The 17,832-nt window shown below is 46.7% G+C and overlaps 1 protein-coding gene across 4 annotated transcripts in view; it reads right to left on the minus strand.

Annotated features, from left to right (window-relative positions):
* The window catches only part of LOC140385858 (intermembrane lipid transfer protein VPS13B-like), a 1,311,478-nt gene that overhangs the window by 376,582 nt on the left and 917,064 nt on the right, over nucleotides 1-17,832 (minus strand). For all 4 annotated transcript variants that reach the window (XM_072468452.1, XM_072468451.1, XM_072468450.1 and 1 more), the window contains exon 26: nucleotides 1,380-1,551. In XM_072468452.1, the coding sequence (XP_072324553.1) occupies nucleotides 1,380-1,551 (172 nt within the window). The remainder of the gene's footprint in view (nucleotides 1-1,379; nucleotides 1,552-17,832) is intronic.

Below are 17,832 nucleotides of genomic sequence, written 5' to 3' on the forward strand. Positions count from 1 at the left end.
AGGAATAATATGATCAGGGATAGTCAGCATGGCTTTGTGAAGGGTAGGTCATGCCTCACAAACCTTATCGAGTTCTTTGAGAAGGTGACTGAACAGGTAGACGAGGGTAGAGCAGTTGATGTGGTGTATATGGATTTCAGTAAAGCGTTTGATAAGGTTCCCCACGGTAGGCTATTGCAGAAAATACGGAGGCTGGGGATTGAGGGTGATTTAGAGATGTGGATCAGAAATTGGCTAGCTGAAAGAAGACAGAGGGTGGTGGTTGATGGGAAATGTTCAGAATGGAGTTCAGTTACAAGTGGCGTACCACAAGGATCTGTTCTGGGGCCGTTGCTGGTTGTCATTTTTATCAATGACCTAGAGGAAGGCGCAGAAGGGTGGGTGAGTAAATTTGCAGACGACACTAAAGTCGGTGGTGTTGTCGACAGTGTGGAAGGATGTAGCAGGTTACAGAGGGGTATAGATAAGCTGCAGAGCTGGGCTGAGAGGTGGCAAATGGAGTTTAATGTAGAGAAGTGTGAGGTGATTCACTTTGGAAGGAATAACAGGAATGCGGAATATTTGGCTAATGGTAAAGTTCTTGGAAGTGTGGATGAGCAGGGGGATCTAGGTGTCCATGTACATAGATCCCTGAAAGTTGCCACCCAGGTTGATAGGGTTGTGAAGAAGGCCTATGGAGTGTTGGCCTTTATTGGTAGAGGGATTGAGTTCCGGAGTCAGGAGGTCATGTTGCAGCTGTACAAAACTCTGGTACGGCCGCATTTGGAGTATTGCGTACAGTTCTGGTCATCGCATTATAGGAAGGACGTGGAGGCTTTGGAGCGGGTGCAGAGGAGATTTACCAGGATGTTGCCTGGTATGGAGGGAAAATCTTATGAGGAAAGGCTGATGGACTTGAGGTTGTTTTCGTTGGAGAGAAGAAGATTAAGAGGAGACTTAATAGAGGCATACAAAATGATCAGGGGGTTAGATAGGGTGGACAGTGAGAGCCTTCTCCCGCGGATGGAAATGGCTGGCACGAGGGGACATAGCTTTAAACTGAGGGGTAATAGATATAGGACAGAGGTCAGAGGTAGGTTCTTTACGCAAAGAGTAGTGAGGCCGTGGAATGCCCTACCTGCAACAGTAGTGAACTCGCCAACATTGAGGGCATTTAAAAGTTTATTGGATAAACATATGGATGATAATGGCATAGTGTAGGTTAGATGGCTTTTGTTTTGGTGCAACATCGTGGGCCGAAGGGCCTGTACTGCGCTGTATCGTTCTATGTTCTATTTCTGAGAGAATGTTTGTTCGTAATGAGTGGAGGAGGAAAGGCAAAGGTGGGGGCGGTGATTTTTAACTCCTTCGTCATAGATGCAGAAAAATATCTTTCTCACCTGTGTCTTTATTGCCAGGTTCCTGAGCAAACAATTTAACAGTCACTTTGGGCAACATCCACTGCATCCATAAACTGATACATCCAGTGGTTCCGCCAATATTGTTAGTTTTCTGTTCCAGGGTGGAAGAGTCAGAGAAAGGTCTTTCATCCACCATTTGGACTGAATCACCCTGTGGGAAACATTTAAACGCAACAATTTATCCATCAGCTGTAGCGTGAAATAACAAAACCACACGTTCCCAAGACGCGAGAGATACCCACAGCTGCAGTTGGATGAGAAATAATAGTGTATTAAATCAGAATACATTTAACTGATACATCCCAAAGTATTTTATAGCCAATGAACCACTTCTGAGTAGTCGTCACTGTTGTAATGGAGGAAACAGGTGAGCCAGTTTGCACACAGTGATGTCCCAATAAAAGTCAATGTTTTAATGAACTGATAATCTGTTTGTTTTAGGTGTTTAGTCCATGGAATAAAAGGGAAATTGCTGCGTGGATACGCAGTTGGCTGGATCAGACGAATCAGAGTAGTGGTAAACTGTTGTTTTTCTGACGGGGGAGCGGGGTTAAGAACCCCGCTCATGTTACCTGCGAGAGTGTCTCAAAACCCGAAAGGATAACGTGAAACACTGGTTCTTACTGCTATATGTTTAGAAAAATGTGAGGAACAATGTACAATCCAGTGAGGAACCAGACCAATCGCAATGTAAACAATTAATACAGAATGTTTAGTGAAGTAAAGGGAAAAGGACAAAAGACTAATATATACTATGACACTTAAGTATATTGATAACTACACACACCGTTTCATCTTGTTCCCTGAACTCACTGAGACACCACTTTTTCAAAGCGTAGTAACTCTACATGGGTGCAGTTAGTAGTTACTACGCAATACCACTTAGGTGACTAAGTCTGGGAAACATCTCTTTCTGCTTCAGCAAAGGTACAAAACTGCGTCTTTTAGAGGAGAATATCTGTAATCTGCTGTGGCTTTAAATGTTAGGTGAAACAGGGCTCTGTGGCTCGGATATAGATGGAACTAGCCTCCTTCCCCAATGAGGCTGATAGCAGTCATAATTCTCAATCTCTTCGATGTCCCAACCTGTGGATTCGGCTGTCTACATTTCTCAAGTTCCTTTAAACTTTAGAAGTTTATAATTTGTGTAGGCCCACTGGCAAATAATATTTCTGATATGGCCATTCGCACCTCACTGTCTCTAGATGTCATGGGAGTGTCCCTTTAAGAAAGATTTTTGTCTTATCCCATGTCTTCAGTGATGGCACTGTGTGGGTGGAGCTGGGATGTGGCTCTGGGTTTAACTTTCGTTTTGGGCTGGGAGCTGGCTGTGGCTCTGAGTTTTACTTTCGGTTTACACAGGTAGAAGCTGGATTCAGACAAAGAAGGCTTCTCCTGACTCTCTCTCTCTCTCTGCATGTTAAAAGGTGTCCAGATCACTTGATAATTTAAAAGTGATAACTGTTTTCTGTAAAGAATTCACACCTACTGTTTTGGGAAAAAAGGGTTGTTCTGGTTTTATTGGATATTGTTATCAAGTTGAAACAGCAGAAAGGGAAGTTATTGCGGGGTATATATATATATATATAGAACTGTAGCTGTGTGGGGTATTTATGTTTGTTGTTGATAAAAATGCTTACTGTGTGTGTTTATAGAAATGTTAACTGAATTCATAAAATAAACTTTGTTTTTGATTAAAAGTGCTTAAGGCCTCTGTTGAATAACACCTGAAAGGTTGGCCCTTATGCTCCTCACAACCAACATCTATAAGCAGTCGTGGGTCAGGTGAACTCCATGATATACGTTGGAGTTTTCTAAACCCTGGTCCATAACATGATTGAATTGGAACAGTTAAGGGGGAATTCATTCAGTGTTGTACATAGATTACTGTAGCTGTGTGGTGTCTTTCTTTTTGTAATTGATTAAAATTCTTGCTGTGTGTTTATATGTTAACTAAGTTCTTAGAATAAAGCTTCTCTTGATTAAAGTGTCTTGGAAGACTGATAAATCACACCTGAAGGGACGTTTCTGGTGCTCATCCTAGCCAAATTCAATATAAAGGTTGTAGGTCAGGTGGACTTCATAATATACTTGGAGTTTCTAAGCCATGGCCCATAACACTAGACAACTGATAATCTTGTTGCTGGGAATATAGCATCTCATTATTCCTTTAGACGCCTGTTAGTCTTGTTATTTGTCGTTTAATTTCAGGATCACTGTTAAAACCTTATTAATTTCCCATATTCAACAAGATATACAGTGGGGTTTGTGAGTGATCTTACGAGGACCGCTACTATCAAGATATTAAGGGCACACTTGAAAATTTGCAGGTGAAACTTCCAAGCATTGCAAACTATTCAGGATAGTGACAGACATCCAGGGGACAGACGCCTGCTGGTGGAAAGGGAAGATACATGATAAATAAAATTTAATGCGGAGAGGTGCGAGCAGTACATTTTGGTAGGAAGAATGTGGAGAACTAATATGAAATAAAATGCACAAGGCTGAGGCAGGTGGAGAAACAACCAACACTGGGGGTATAATTGTACAAATTGTTGAAGTCAGCCGGGTAGGTTAAGAAAAGTGGTTAAAAGGACATATGGAATCATGGGCTTTAATGAATAGATAGACAGGATAACAAAGCGACAACATTATTGTAAGGGTCCTTTCTGCTGAATCCCTTATTTCCACTGTGTTTATTTTCGCCGTTATCATTTTTGATCCATGGATGCTTAATGGACATGCATCTTTCAGTCAAGCAGCAGAAAGGAGGAGGAATTCAAGAAGTTGCAACATAGTACATGGTGCTGCTAGCTGTGGAAAGCAAGACCCAGGGTCGGGATTCTCTCAGCACAGGGCGGGCTGGAGAATCCCCGCAACCGGCGCGAATCGCGTCACGCCGCCCCGATCAGCACCATTGGCGCCAGCGTGGCGCCAGTCAGGGGCCGCTCTTCAGGGCCACCCCGCCAATTCTCGCCCCTGGATGGGCCTAGCGGCCGTCGTTAAAAAACCCGATGCCCGCCGGCGCCGTCCACACCTGCTCTCAGCCGGCGGGACCTCGGCGTGGAAAGGTCCGGGGTGGGGGTGTGGGGGGTGGGGGCTGTCCGACCCCAGGGGGGGGCCTCCGATGTGAGATCGGGGCCAACCGATCGGCAGGCCAGCATCTCTGGCTGGGGGCCTCCTTTCTTCCGCGCTGGCCCCTATAGCCCTGCGCCATGTTGCGTCGGGGCCGGCGCAGAGAAGGAATCCACTGCGCATGCGCGCGTTGCACCGGTGCCACTGTGCATGCGCGGACCCCGCGGCGCCTAGTTCACACCAGGATCAGCAGCTGGTGCGGCGTTTCCGACGGCGTCGACACTTAGCCGCAGGATCACAGAATCCCGCCCCCAGTCTTTTCGGCACCTGAAAGGCGGGGGTGGAACTCAGTTCCATTGGTTGGCTGGTGGCCAATTAATTGGCCAAAAGGTTGTATTCTGCCTGACAACAGGTGGTGATTGGACCCTGACTGAGTGGGATGATTTACAGGACTTAAGAAAAGTTGCGTTTGAATCACGGACATACAGAAACAAGTACCTTCTCCCTCCCTTCCGCTCTCCTGAAAAGCTGTGGGTTGGTGTGTTTCCGAACCTTCAAGAGGTCTAAACGAATCTACAGTGAAAACCTCAAACTGAAAGCAAAGTTTGAAGACAAGAAAGGTGATAGAAAGAAACAACCATCTGAAACAGGATTCTTATTTTTTGAATTTCATCCTTATTATTTTCAACCCTCGCCTCCCATCTATGTTTGTTTGTCTCGTGCCTGTGTGTGTGTGTGTGTGTATAGGGGGTGGGGGCCAGGTCAGGTTGGCATTAGGAATTAGATAATAGTTAAACAGTTGTATTTGCTGCATATTACATTGTAGCCATGACATGAAGGTGCTGATGTTGGACTGGGGAGGGCACAGTATTCACAACACCAGATTAAAGTCCAACAGGTTTGTTTGGAATCACGAGCTTTCGGGCGCAGCTCTTTTATCCTCACCTGATGAAGGAGCTGCACTCCGAAAGCTAGTGATTCCAAACAAACCTGTTGGACGTTAACCTGCTGTTGTAAGACTTCTTACTATTACATTATAGTTCTTGTTCTTGTTATTAATAAAAAGTAATTGTGTTTAAATTTACAAACCTGGTGACTGTAATTATTGGGCATCCAAGGGCTAAAGACTTGTAATATTTTTCTAAGAATTATTGGTTAATTCAATTGTGTTGCGCCTCTACGTCATGTGGAGCTGGAACTGACCACACACGAGCCCAGGATGTTGTACCATTGTGACAAACCTTTGTACACGGTGGGTCAGCCTCATCTGGAGTATCACGTCCAGTTCTAAGCATTGCACTACAGGAAGAATGTGAAGTTTTTATAGACGATTCTCAAGAATAGTTCCAGAGATGAAAAACCTGAGTTACATGGATAAATTGGAGAAGCTGGGAGTTATTTTTGTAGAAAAGAATCATAGAATTTATAGTGCAGAAGGAGGCTATTCGGCCCATCGGGTCTGCACTGGTCCTTGGAAAGAGCACGTAAGCCCACATCTTCACCCTATCCCCATAACCCAGTAACCCCACCTAACCTTTTTGGACATGATACCGGGCAGCACGGTAGCATTGTGGATAGCACAATTGCTTCACAGCTCCAGGGTCCCAGGTTCGATTCCAGCTTGGGTCACTGTCTGTGCGGAGTCTGCACATCCTCCCCGTGTCTGTGTGGGTTTCCTCCGGGTGCTCCGGTTTCCTCCCACAGTCCAAAGATATGCAGGTTAGATGGATTGGCCATGATAAATTGCCCTTAGTATCCAAAATTGTCCTTAGTGTTGGGTGGGGTTGCTGGGTTCTGGGGATAGGGTGGAGGTGTTGACCTTGGGTAGGGTGCTCTTTCCAAGAGCCGGTGCAGACTCGATGGGCCGAATGGCCTCATTCTGCACTGTAAATTCTATGATAATCTATGACACTAAGGACAATTTAGCAAGGCCAATCCACCTACCCTGCACATCTTTGGACTGTGGGAGGAAACCGGAGGACCCGGAGGAAACCCACGCACACACGGGGAGGATGTGCAGACTCTGCAAGGACAGTGACCCAAGCTGGGAATCGAATCTGGGACTCTGGAGCTGTGAAGCAACCGTGCTAACCACTGTGATACCATGTCGCCCCTGTGCTACCGTGCCGCCGGTTAATAGGAGATTTGACAGTAGTGTTTGAACATTACGAGGGATCTGGACAGAGTAGATACAAAGAAAGTGATAGAAGAGTTGAGAACCAGAGGAGATCCTAATGTGAACTTGTCCGCCATTAATGTTAGGTTCACCAGCTTGCAGCTTTCCGGTTTATCATTTGTCCTTTCATGAATTGCAGACTAACATTTGGCACAGCCCTCCACCATTACTCCTGTATACAATGAAGATTGAACAATTGTGAGCAATGTTCCTCTGCTATTTCTTTATTTGCTTTTTACAGCAAGCTAGGATGCGTTCCATCTGGATCAGCTGAGTTATTTCTATCCAGGAAGTGACATTTGTAAGGGTCCTTCCTGATGTTTCCCTTATTTCCCCTTTCTTTATATTTTGCCCTCATCATTTTGATCCATGGGTGCGTAATGGACATGTATCTTAAAATCAAGCAGAGGAATTCAAAACGTTGCAACACAGTATATGGTGCTAGTTTTCGAGCAACAAAAATGCTTTGTGGCACCCGAGAGATGGGGTGGAACTCAGTTCGATTGGCTGGTTGGTGGCCAATGAATTGGCCAAAAGGCCGCATTCTGCCTGGTGACAGGTGGTGATTGGATCCTGCCTAAATGGGATCTTTTACAGAGACCTAAGGAAAGCAGAGTTGTGACCTGGACACACAGAGACAAGGACCTGCTCTCTCTTTCTCTCCCTCGTAATTTCTCCAAAAAAGCTGTGAGCTGCTGTATTTATGAAACTGCAGAGACCTGAATGAATCTACAATCCATTGCAGACTGGAAAGTAGAAATCTCAAACTGATAGCCTAGCCTAGTTTGAAGTGAAGGAAGGTGCAAGAGAAACAACCATCTGAAACAAAGACTTATGTTTTACTTATTATTTTACCCCCTCTTCTCCCCTCTGTGTTTGTCTGTCTTGTATGTGTGAAGAGGGTGGAACCAGATTAAAGGGGGGGGGGGGTGGGGAGGGGGGGGGAGAATTAATTTAATTGTGTTGCGACTCCAGGTCAAGGGCAGCTGGAATTGACCGCACTCTAGCCCAGGGTGTCGAAACACATTCTTCAACCAACTTATATTAAGGTATGAATCACTTGGGTTAGATTTGTTCCTTAACTCTCACCTCAGGAACTGGGTCAAGTCCCTGTAACTATGGTGTACTTACACCACACCATGAATTGGTTCAAAGTGGCAACTCACACCGCATTCTCAAGGATAATTAGGGATGGATAATAAATGTTGTCAGCGTCGCCCACATCTCACAAATTAATACTAAAAAAATCGCTCCGAGTAACAGCCTGCTAGAATGGATGTCAAGATTATGGATATTAATTTTTTTACAGGTTGAACTAATTTTCATAAGCATGTTAAAGTGAGGGTCGATTTTCCAAGATCTGCCATGCTACTGCAAAAAACGACTTACCTGACATATTTCCATTACATTGTAGAGTAAACGTAATGAACCACTCTGAACTGTCTTATTGTAAGAAACATTCAACTAGTCGCTCAGAAAAATTATTTTCTTTAGGAAAATCAAAACATCCAATCAGAATATCATGAATTGGGGCTGTTGGTTTTTTTCCATTACCTGCATCAAGGAAAAATGTGCTCAAGCCAAAAAAGTAGAATGTCCATTTGTGAAAGTGAATTATCGCAGTTCGTAACCCCACTTTGAATGCAGGATCTCTTCCACATAACTACTGGTTTCAATGTTATTACTATTCATACACTGAGGAAAAGCATACATCCCTTATGACAAGATTTACACAGTGCCAATGATAGAAAAGGTTGTTACAACAGTTCAGTCTTAATAGTGGACTAAAGAAATATCTACCAGCCTATAAATTTCAACTTCCAGGCTAGACAGATAGATTCCAATTGGGGAAAGGAGGGAGGGAGAGAGTTTATTTTAAGAACAGCTAATGTGTTGGGAATCTGCTCCACAGAAAATCCCCCACACCCCAAATAACATCCTAATTTTGTTTTGGGAACTAACACAGCGGGATCCATGGTCTCAACACCTGAATTGCGATGGCTTTGATAGGCAAAGTCCCTTGACGTCCTCTTCAAAGGAGGAAGAGTCCAAAATCAATCGCTTTGATTTCAATTCATCAGACAATAAGCATGCATCATGAATGAATTGAATGGGTCATTGGACATTTCATGAATTTTAAATTGAGGAAAGTTTATCCAAGCCTCATTTGGTTTGTGGTAACTCCTGTCATAACTAGTTTAACAATGGCCTTAATCTATGGATTATTCTTCCTGCTAAAATGGCAAACCAATACATTGTCTGCAGCCGCATTTGATCACAGAATCATTGCAGCGCAGAAGGAGGCCATTCAGCCCATCGTACATGCACAGGCTCTCCAAAGAGGCAATTCAACTGGTGTCATTCCTCCGCCTTCACCCATTATCCCTTTGCAGATAACAGACTGGCTTTTGGATGTTTTGCCTGAACCAGCCTCCACGTCACCCTCAGAAAGAGCATTCCATACCCTAACCACACCTTTTTTCTGTAAAAAAGCTTTTCTTCGTGTCACTTCTGCCTCTTTCGCCCATTATTTCACATTTATGCCCTCTCGTTCTTGATCTTTTTATGAGTGGGAACAGTTTCTCCCTATCTACTTTGTCCAGACCCCTCATGATCTTAAATACTTCTATCAAATCACCGCTCCACCTTCTTTTCTGAAAGAAAAAGAGTTCTAACTTTGCCAAGTTGAAATTCTGCATCTCTGGAAGCATTCTTTTCTGCACTGTCTCTAATACCTTCCCATCTTTCCAAAGGTGCAGCACCCACACTGGACACAATGCTTCAGCTGAGGCCAAACTCGTGTCTATACAAGTTCAACATAACCTTCCTGCTCTTTTAGTCTATGCTCCTATTAATTAGGCTTTCCAGACCATTGTGGCAACTTGTCACCATCTTCAATGACTCATGCACATACACATCCAGGACCCTCTGCTCCTGCAACCTTTTGAATTGTACCCTTTATTTTATACTGTCCCTCCACGCTCTTCTGACCAAACTTAATCACTTCATGTTATTGGACATAATCTGCCACTTGTCCATCCGTTCCACCAAATTGTCTATGTCCATTTTAAGTTCTACACCATCCTCCTCACCGTTTACAATGCTTCCATGTTTCATATCATCTGAATATGTTGAAACTGCACCATGTACACCAAAAGGTCTGCATCACCAATATACGTAGAAACATACATAGAAAATTGAAGCAGGTCATTCGCAATTCGAGCCTGCTTGGCCATTCATTATGATCATGGTTGATCATCAAATCCAATACCCTGATCCAGCCTTGCCCCGTCCCTTGATCACTTTAGTCCCAAGAGCTATAACTAATTCCTTCCTGAAATTACGCAAACTTTTGGCCTGACCTCCTGTGATGGTGAATTCCACAAATTCACCACTCTCTGGGTGAAGAAATTTCTCCTCAACTCAGTCCTAAAACATTTACCCCCTATCCTCAAACTATAACCACTAGTTCTGGACTCCCCCACAATCTGTGTAATTCTGTTAAGTTTTATATGCTTCTTTGAGATCCCCCATCATTCTTCTAAACTCTTCTAAATATGACAGTCCCGCCATCCCAGGAATCAGCCTGGTAAATCTTCACTGCACTCCCGCCATAGCAAGAACCTCCTTCCTCAGATAAGGACACCAAACTGCTCACAATACTCCAGGTGTGGCCTCACCAATGCCCTATAAAACTGCAGTAAAACATCTCTAGTCCTATACTCCAATCCTCTCGCTATGAAGGCCAACATACCATTTGCCTTCTTTATTGCTTGCTGTACCTATGCGCTTACTTTCAGCGACTGATGCACGAGGACACCAAGGTCTCGCTGAGTATCCACCGCTCTCAATTTACACCCATTCAAATAATAATCTGCCTTTCTATTTTTGCTGCCGAAGCAGAGAACCTCAGATTTATCCACATTATACTGCATCTGCCATGCATCTGCCCACTCACTCAGCCTGTCCAAATCCCGCTAAAGCATCTCTGCATCCTCCTCACAGCTCACCCTCCCACCCAACCTTGTATCATCTGCAAATTTGGAAATAATACATTTAGCTCCTTTGTCCTAGTTGGGGTCCCAGCACAGATCCCTATGGTACCCCACTAGTCACTGCCTGCCAATCGGAAATTGATCCATTTATTGCAACTCTTTGCTTCCTGTCTGCCAACCAGCTTTCTATCCACCTCAAGACACGACTGTAATCCTATACACTTTAACTTTCCATAGTAATCTGCTATATGAGACCTTGTCAAAAGCCCTCTGAAAGATTAATAAACTACATCCACCGGTTCTACTTTGTACGTACTGTGCACGTTCCCTTGGCCGCAGAAAAATACTTTTCACTGTACTTCGGTACATGTGACAATAAATCAAATCAATCAATCAATCTTCCTGGTCAACTCAACTGGTTTCATCTTCAAAACATTCTGGTAGATTTGTCAAGCATGATTTTCCGTCTGTAAATCCATGCTGACTTTGTCTGATTATACCACCGCATTCCAAATGCTGTGTTATGAAATCCTTGATACTGGACTCCAGCACTTTCTCTACTATCGACGTTAGGCTCACTTGTCTATAGTTTCCTGTTTTCTCTCTACCTCCTTTTTTGAACAGCAGGGTTATATTAGCTAACCTCCAATCTGCCCTCCAATAGGGGCTGGTTTAGCACACTGGGCTAAATCGCTGGCTTTTAAAGCAGACCAAGACAGGCCAGCAGCACGGTTCAATTCCCGTACTAGCCGCCCCGAACAGGCACCGGAATGTGGCGACTAGGGGCTTTTCACAGTAACTTCATTTGAAGCCTTCTTGTGACAATAAGCGATTTTCAATCAGGAGGAACCATTCCAGAGTCCTAAGAATTTTGGAAAATGACCACCGATGGATCTACTATTTCTAGGGCACTTCCTTAAGTACTCTGGGATGAAAATTATCAGGCCCTGGAGATCTCTCCTCCTGGGGGCGGCATGGTAGTGCAGTGGTTAGCACTGATGCTTCACAGCTCCAGGGTCCAAGGTTCGATTCCCAGCTTGGGTCACTGTCAGTGCAGAGTCTGCACGTTCTCCCAGAGTCTGCGTGGGTTTCCGCCGGGTGCTCCGGTTTCCTCTCACAATCCCGAAAGACGTGCTTGTTAGGTGAATTGGACGTTCTGAATTCTCCTTCAATGTACCCGAACAGGTGCCGGAATGTGGTGACATGGGGATTTTCCCAGTAACTTCATTGCCGTGTTGATGTCAGCCTACTTGTGACACTAATAAAGATTATTATTAATTTCCCCCAAACTATTCCTTTACTAATACAAATTTCCTGTAGCTCTTCATTAAAACTCGTGTTTCTCAGAATTTCCGGTATTCATAATTCCTCTGTGAAGACAGAAGCAAAGTACGAATTTAGTTCTTCAGCCATTTCATTGTTCCCCACTATGAATTCCCCCATTTCTGACTGTAAGGGACCTACATTCCTTTTTATCATTTTTTTCTCTTTACATACCTATCACAGAAAAATACAGTGCAGAATAACTATGCCCTTCGGCTCATCGAGTCTGCATCACCGCGTGAAACGCACCAAATCTGCCAATCCTAATCCCATTTGCCAGCACTTGGCCCATAGCCGTGAATGTTAAGACGTGCCAAGCGCTCAGCCAGGTACTTTCTAAAGGATGTGAGGCAACCCGCCTCTACCACCTGCCCAGGCAGTGCGTTCCAGACCATCATCTGGAGATTTCTCCACTTTTAAGTCTGCCAACACCTCCAATATTTTGTTCCTCCCTATGACAACTTGCTCAATAACTTCACAGTCTCTCTCTCCGCGAGTTCCATATCTGCCTCCTCATTCTGTGGGGCGAAGACAGATGTGAAATATGAATTCAACACCCTACTAATGTCCTCTGGCTCCACCCACAGATTTCCCCCTTGGTCCCAAATGGACCCTACTTTGCCCCTAGGTACCCTCTTCCCATTGATATACTTATAGAATATCTTGGGATTTTCCCTACTTTTATCAGCTACAGATTTCTCATATCCCCTTTTTGCTCTCCCAATTGCTTTCTTAAGCTCCATCCTGCACTTTCTGTACTCCACTAATGCCTATAGAAACTTTTACAGTTGTTTTTTATGCCCCCACTAACTTACTTTCATATTATATTTTCTCCTTCTTAATCAATCCCTTGGTCCGCCTTTGCTAAATTTAAAACTGTTCCCAATCCTCAGGTCTATTGCTTTATCTTGCTAATTATATCATTATGTATATCAATGATGTACAGATGCCGGCGTTGGACTGGGGTGGGCACAGTAAGAAGTCTTTCAACACCAGGTTAAAGTCCAACAGGTTTGTTTCAAATCACTAGCTTTCGGAGCGCCGCCCCTTCCTCAGGTGAATCTCATTCACCTGATGAAGGAGCTGAGCTCCGAAAGCTAGTGATTCCAAACAAACCTGTTGGACTATAACCTTCTGTTGTAAGATTTCTTATTATATATATATCGAGAAAGCAAGTGCTCCTTCCTACACTGGTTCTTGAAGAAGTCCACTATAAACCTTCCTCCATCCTAAAAAACATCCATCAACCATTTTTTAAAAATTTAATTTTCATGGCTCGGCCAGCATTTGTTCCCATCCCAAATTGCCCTTGAGAAGGTGGCGGTGAGCTGCCTTCTTGAACCACTGCAGTCCATGTGATGTAGGTACACCCACTGTGCTATTATGGAGCGGGTTCCAGGATTTTGACCCAGCGATAGTGAAGGAACGGCGATATATTTCCAAGTCAGGATGATGAGTGACTTAGAGGGGAACCTCCAGGTAGTGGTGTTCCCATGTGTTTGCTGCCCTTGTTCCTCTCGATGGTCGTGGTCATGGATACGGAAGGTGCTGCCTAAGGAGCCTTGGTGAGGTACTGCAGTACATCTTGAAGATGGCACACATCTCGTCACTGAGGTTAAACTGTCTGTCCTATAGTTGTTGGGCTTATCATTCCATCCTCTTTTGAAAAAAGATGTAACATTTTCAATTTGGAACTGATATTATGCCAAATAGTCGAAGCTTAATACTTCTTTTTTTTGCTGTTTGTACTCCACCTTTTCTGTTTAGCCAATTCGGAGAGTTAAAATTCAGTAACAAAGGAATCAAAGGTTTGTTGATTGGGTTAAATGAAGAAAAGTCAGAAGAGGTTTGGGTGGTGCATAAATACCAGCATGGGGCTTCCGGTGTCGACCGCGAATGGAGCGGCCGCAGCAAAGACGCTCCCGCACATCCATGAAATCATGGCTTTTTGGGGGGTTTTCCTGGGGAATTTTCAACAAAAAAAAAGTTCGGCCCTGCCCAGGCGCCAAAGCTCCGATCCACGGAGCTGGAGAGGGAGAGGAAGAAAAAGGACAGACTGGTCCCGGTGAGCTGCACGTGGGGGAGGAGTGGGGATCGCTCACTAACGGCCTGAAAGTCGGAACCGGGAGGGTCACAGGGACAAAATAGGAATTTTAAAATTCAACCTTCCTTGTTCCTCTCCTGCAAATTTTTTTAAAAAGGGAAAAACTTTTTTAAGGGAAGAAAAAAAACGTTCAAAAAAAAAAAAAAAGAAAAAAAAAAATCCCTTTTTATAAAAACAAAAAAAAATTGTTTTCAAAATGAAGGCACTGACAGAAATATGCCTCCAAATAATAAACTGAGGGGACGGCGAGATGTAAGAAGGAACAGCAGCGAAGGTGAAGGAAAAAGGCAGGAGCTGCGGCCGCGCAGGCAGACGACCCCACGGAGCGAGGCGGAGGTTCAGGCGAATCAGGAAGAGGAAAAGCTGGCGAGCCGAGCAGCGGAGCAGGAACAGGACGCGGCGACCATTCCCCCCCCCCCCCCCCACCACCCCCTCCCCCCCCCACCCCCCCACCCCGGGGGAGGAATGGAGAAGCGTGCTGAAAATGGAAATAAAAGCCATAAAGGAGGAGATACCAACGGAGATAAACGCCATGAGGGAGGCACTCGGGGCGGAGCTCCACACAATGATGAAGGAGATGCTGGCGGAGACAACAGAAAAAATACAGCGAACCATCAACGGCCTGGAAAGGAAGGTGGAGGTGCAGGAGAAAACTATTCAGGAGTTGGAGATGGCCGCCTCGGACCAGAGCGACAGGATGGTAACTCAGGAAACCGAGGTGAAAAGGCTGGTAACGACCCAGGGGAACCTAAGAGGGAAAGTGGAGGACCAGGAAAATTGGTCCAGACGGCAGAATGTTAAAATAGTGGGTCTGCCAGAGGGGATGGAGGGCAGAGATCCAACAGGCTACGTCATGCAAATGCTGGGCAAGCTAGTGGGAAGGGTCAAGTTTCCAAACTCCCCAGAAATCGACAGGGCGCACGGGTCGCTCCGACCCAGGCCCAAAGCCGGGGAGCAGCCCAGAGCGATTATCGTGAAGCTGCACAGGTTCCACGACAGGGAGAAAATCCTAAAGTGGGCCCGGCAGACGAAAGCGAGCACGTGGAAAGGGAAGACCATAAGGGTGGACCAGGACATTGGGGCGGACCTGGCCAAAAGAAGGGCTGAATTCAACAGAGCCAAATCAGCATTCTACAAAAGTAATGTGAAATTTAGGATGTTATTCCCGGCCAAACTCTGGGTAACATTTGAGGGGAAGGAGCTGTTTTTTAACACCCCAGCGGCAGCGGAGGAGTTCGTTAGACCAAACAAACTGGGGGAGGGGCAGCCACAACGGCCATCATGAGAGTGACGGGGATGGAAAAGAAAGGAAGAATCGGAAAAAAGAGCAGCGGGCAGACCGCAAACAGCGACAATACGATCACAAACTGTACACACGTGTTTGGTGCACTGTGCGGGACTGTGCTGACTCGTTCCCAGGCTCGTTCCACTTCTCAATGCAATGGGGGGGGGAGCGAAGCAAGGTGAATGAGGGTGAAGAAGGCGGACAGGAGGGCGAGACAAGGGCTAGCAAAAGGAAGGTAAAACAGGACCAGAACAGGGCAAGTGCTGGGAAGGGGGCCACCGTGCTAGCGAGGAGGGCTAACACAGGAGGGCAGGAAGAAAGGAGGACCGCACTTCCGGGTGCAGCTATGCAGAGCTAGGTCGCATATTCGGTAGCTCCTGCTTGGAACGGACTTTTGGGCTCTTTTACAGGGCCCCCACGGCATTTGTTTGACATTTCCCGGTGTGGGAAGAAGACTGCAGCATTCCCCTGACAGTGTCCCCCAGGAATGTTGTGTCTTTTGGATACCAGACCGGGCAGAAACAGTAAAGGATTTGGCTATGGCTGCAGGTTTAGACAAGGGCCTCTTCCAGCATGCAGGCGGGGGAAGGGCAAGCTTAAAGCTGCAATCTGACTTGACTCTATCAAAGGTGAATTCTAGCAGCAGAGGGAACAACTGTGAAAGGATCTACCAGGGCCATTGAAGAAGCAGGGACGAGGCTTCCGGTGGCGGCCATGGTGGAGTAGGTCGCGCATTCGGCAGCTCCTGTCTGGAACTGACTCTCAGACCTTTTTCAGGAGTTTCCATAGACTTTTTAAACGGACCAGAAGTGTAACGGCCAAAGGAGCGGCACTGGAGCAACGGGAGAAGCGAGGGAAAGAAAACAAAATGGCGGCGGCCAGGGACAAAGGGGAGCTGCAGGAGTTCATCAAGCGCTGCTTCGAGGATCAGCGCGAGGAGATGCGCAAGGAGATGTTGCCGCCTATGCTTTCGGCAATTGAAGGACTCGGGATCACCCAGAAGGTCCACGAAGCTATGATCCAGGAGGTACAGAAAAGAGTCAGTCAGAACGAGGACGAGCTCGTGGGCCTGGCGGTGAGAGTGGAGCAGAACGAGGCGCTACACAAGAGGTGGGCGGGAAGACTCGAAGACCTGGAGAACAGGTCGAGGAGAAAGAATCTGCGAATCCTGGGTCTCCCTGAGGGAGTGGAGGGGGCTGATGCCGGGGCATACGCAAGCACGATGCTCGAGGCGATGATGGGCACGAAGGCCCCTTCGAGGCCGCTGGAGTTGGACGGGGCACATCGGGTGCTGGCGAAGAAGCCCCAGGCAAATGAGCCGCCAAGGGCGACGGTGGTGAGGTTCCACCAGTTCACGGACAGAGAGTGGGTCCTGAGATGGGCCAAGAAGGAGCGGTGCAGTAAGTGGGACAATGCAGAGATCCGAATATACCCGGACTGGAGCACGGAGGTTGCAAAGCGGAGAGCGGGTTTCAACCGGGCCAAAGCGGCGTTGTACCAGAAAGAAGTGAAATTCGGAATGCTGCAGCCAGCGCGACTGTGGGTCACATACAAGGGCCAACATTATTACTTCGAAACGCCTGAAGAGGCGGGGACGTTTGTACAAGCCGAAAAGTTGGACTCCAACTGAGGGTTTGTGAGGGTAGGGGGGATGTTTGAGGTTTGATGTGTGATGGTTGTTGTATATAGGGGGTCAATCACGCGCAGGAAATGTTACATGGGCTGGGGGAGAGAGACAAGGCCGCGACAGGAGCTGCGCCAGAGGGGGCAGAGCGGGCTTTGGAAAGCGCGGGGTGTTTTCCCGCGCGCGGGAAGAAAGGCGGGAAGGGGAACGAAGGAATGCATATGGATTGGGAGACTCCCACGCGGTTAGGTCAATGGGACAGCGGGGGAAGCCAGGGTCAGCAGGCGTCAGCTGACTTACGGGAGTGACGGGGGGGGGGGGGGGGGGCAAAAAAGCTAGACAGGGGTTGCTGCTGCACTGGCCGAAAGGGAATGGGACACAGAAGGTGGTCGGGACGGGGATCCCCCCCTCTGGGGGACTGGAGGGCGAGGGAGGCGTGGACACGGGACTGGCCCAGAAAAGGAGATGGCTAGTCGGCGGGGCGTGGGGGGGTGAGAGCCCCTCCAATCCGGCTGATAACGTGGAATGTGAGGGGCCTGAATGGGCCGGTGAAGAGGGCTCGAGTGTTCGCGCACTTAAAGGGACTGAAGGCGGACGTGGCCATGCTCCAAGAGACACACCTGAAGGTGGCGGACCAGGTCAGGCTAAGAAAGGGATGGGTAAGACAGGTATTCCACTCGGGACTGGATGCGAAGAACAGAGGGGTGGCAATATTGGTGGGAAAGCGGGTGTCATTTGAGGCCAAGACTATTGTAGCGGACAATGGAGGGCGATATGTAATGGTGAGCGGTAGGCTGCAAGGGATGTGGGTGGTGTTGGTAAACGTATACGCCCCGAACTGGGATGATGC

Source organism: Scyliorhinus torazame, chromosome 11, assembly GCF_047496885.1.
Source record: "Scyliorhinus torazame isolate Kashiwa2021f chromosome 11, sScyTor2.1, whole genome shotgun sequence".
In the NCBI taxonomy this organism is placed as follows: Eukaryota; Metazoa; Chordata; class Chondrichthyes; order Carcharhiniformes; family Scyliorhinidae; genus Scyliorhinus; species Scyliorhinus torazame.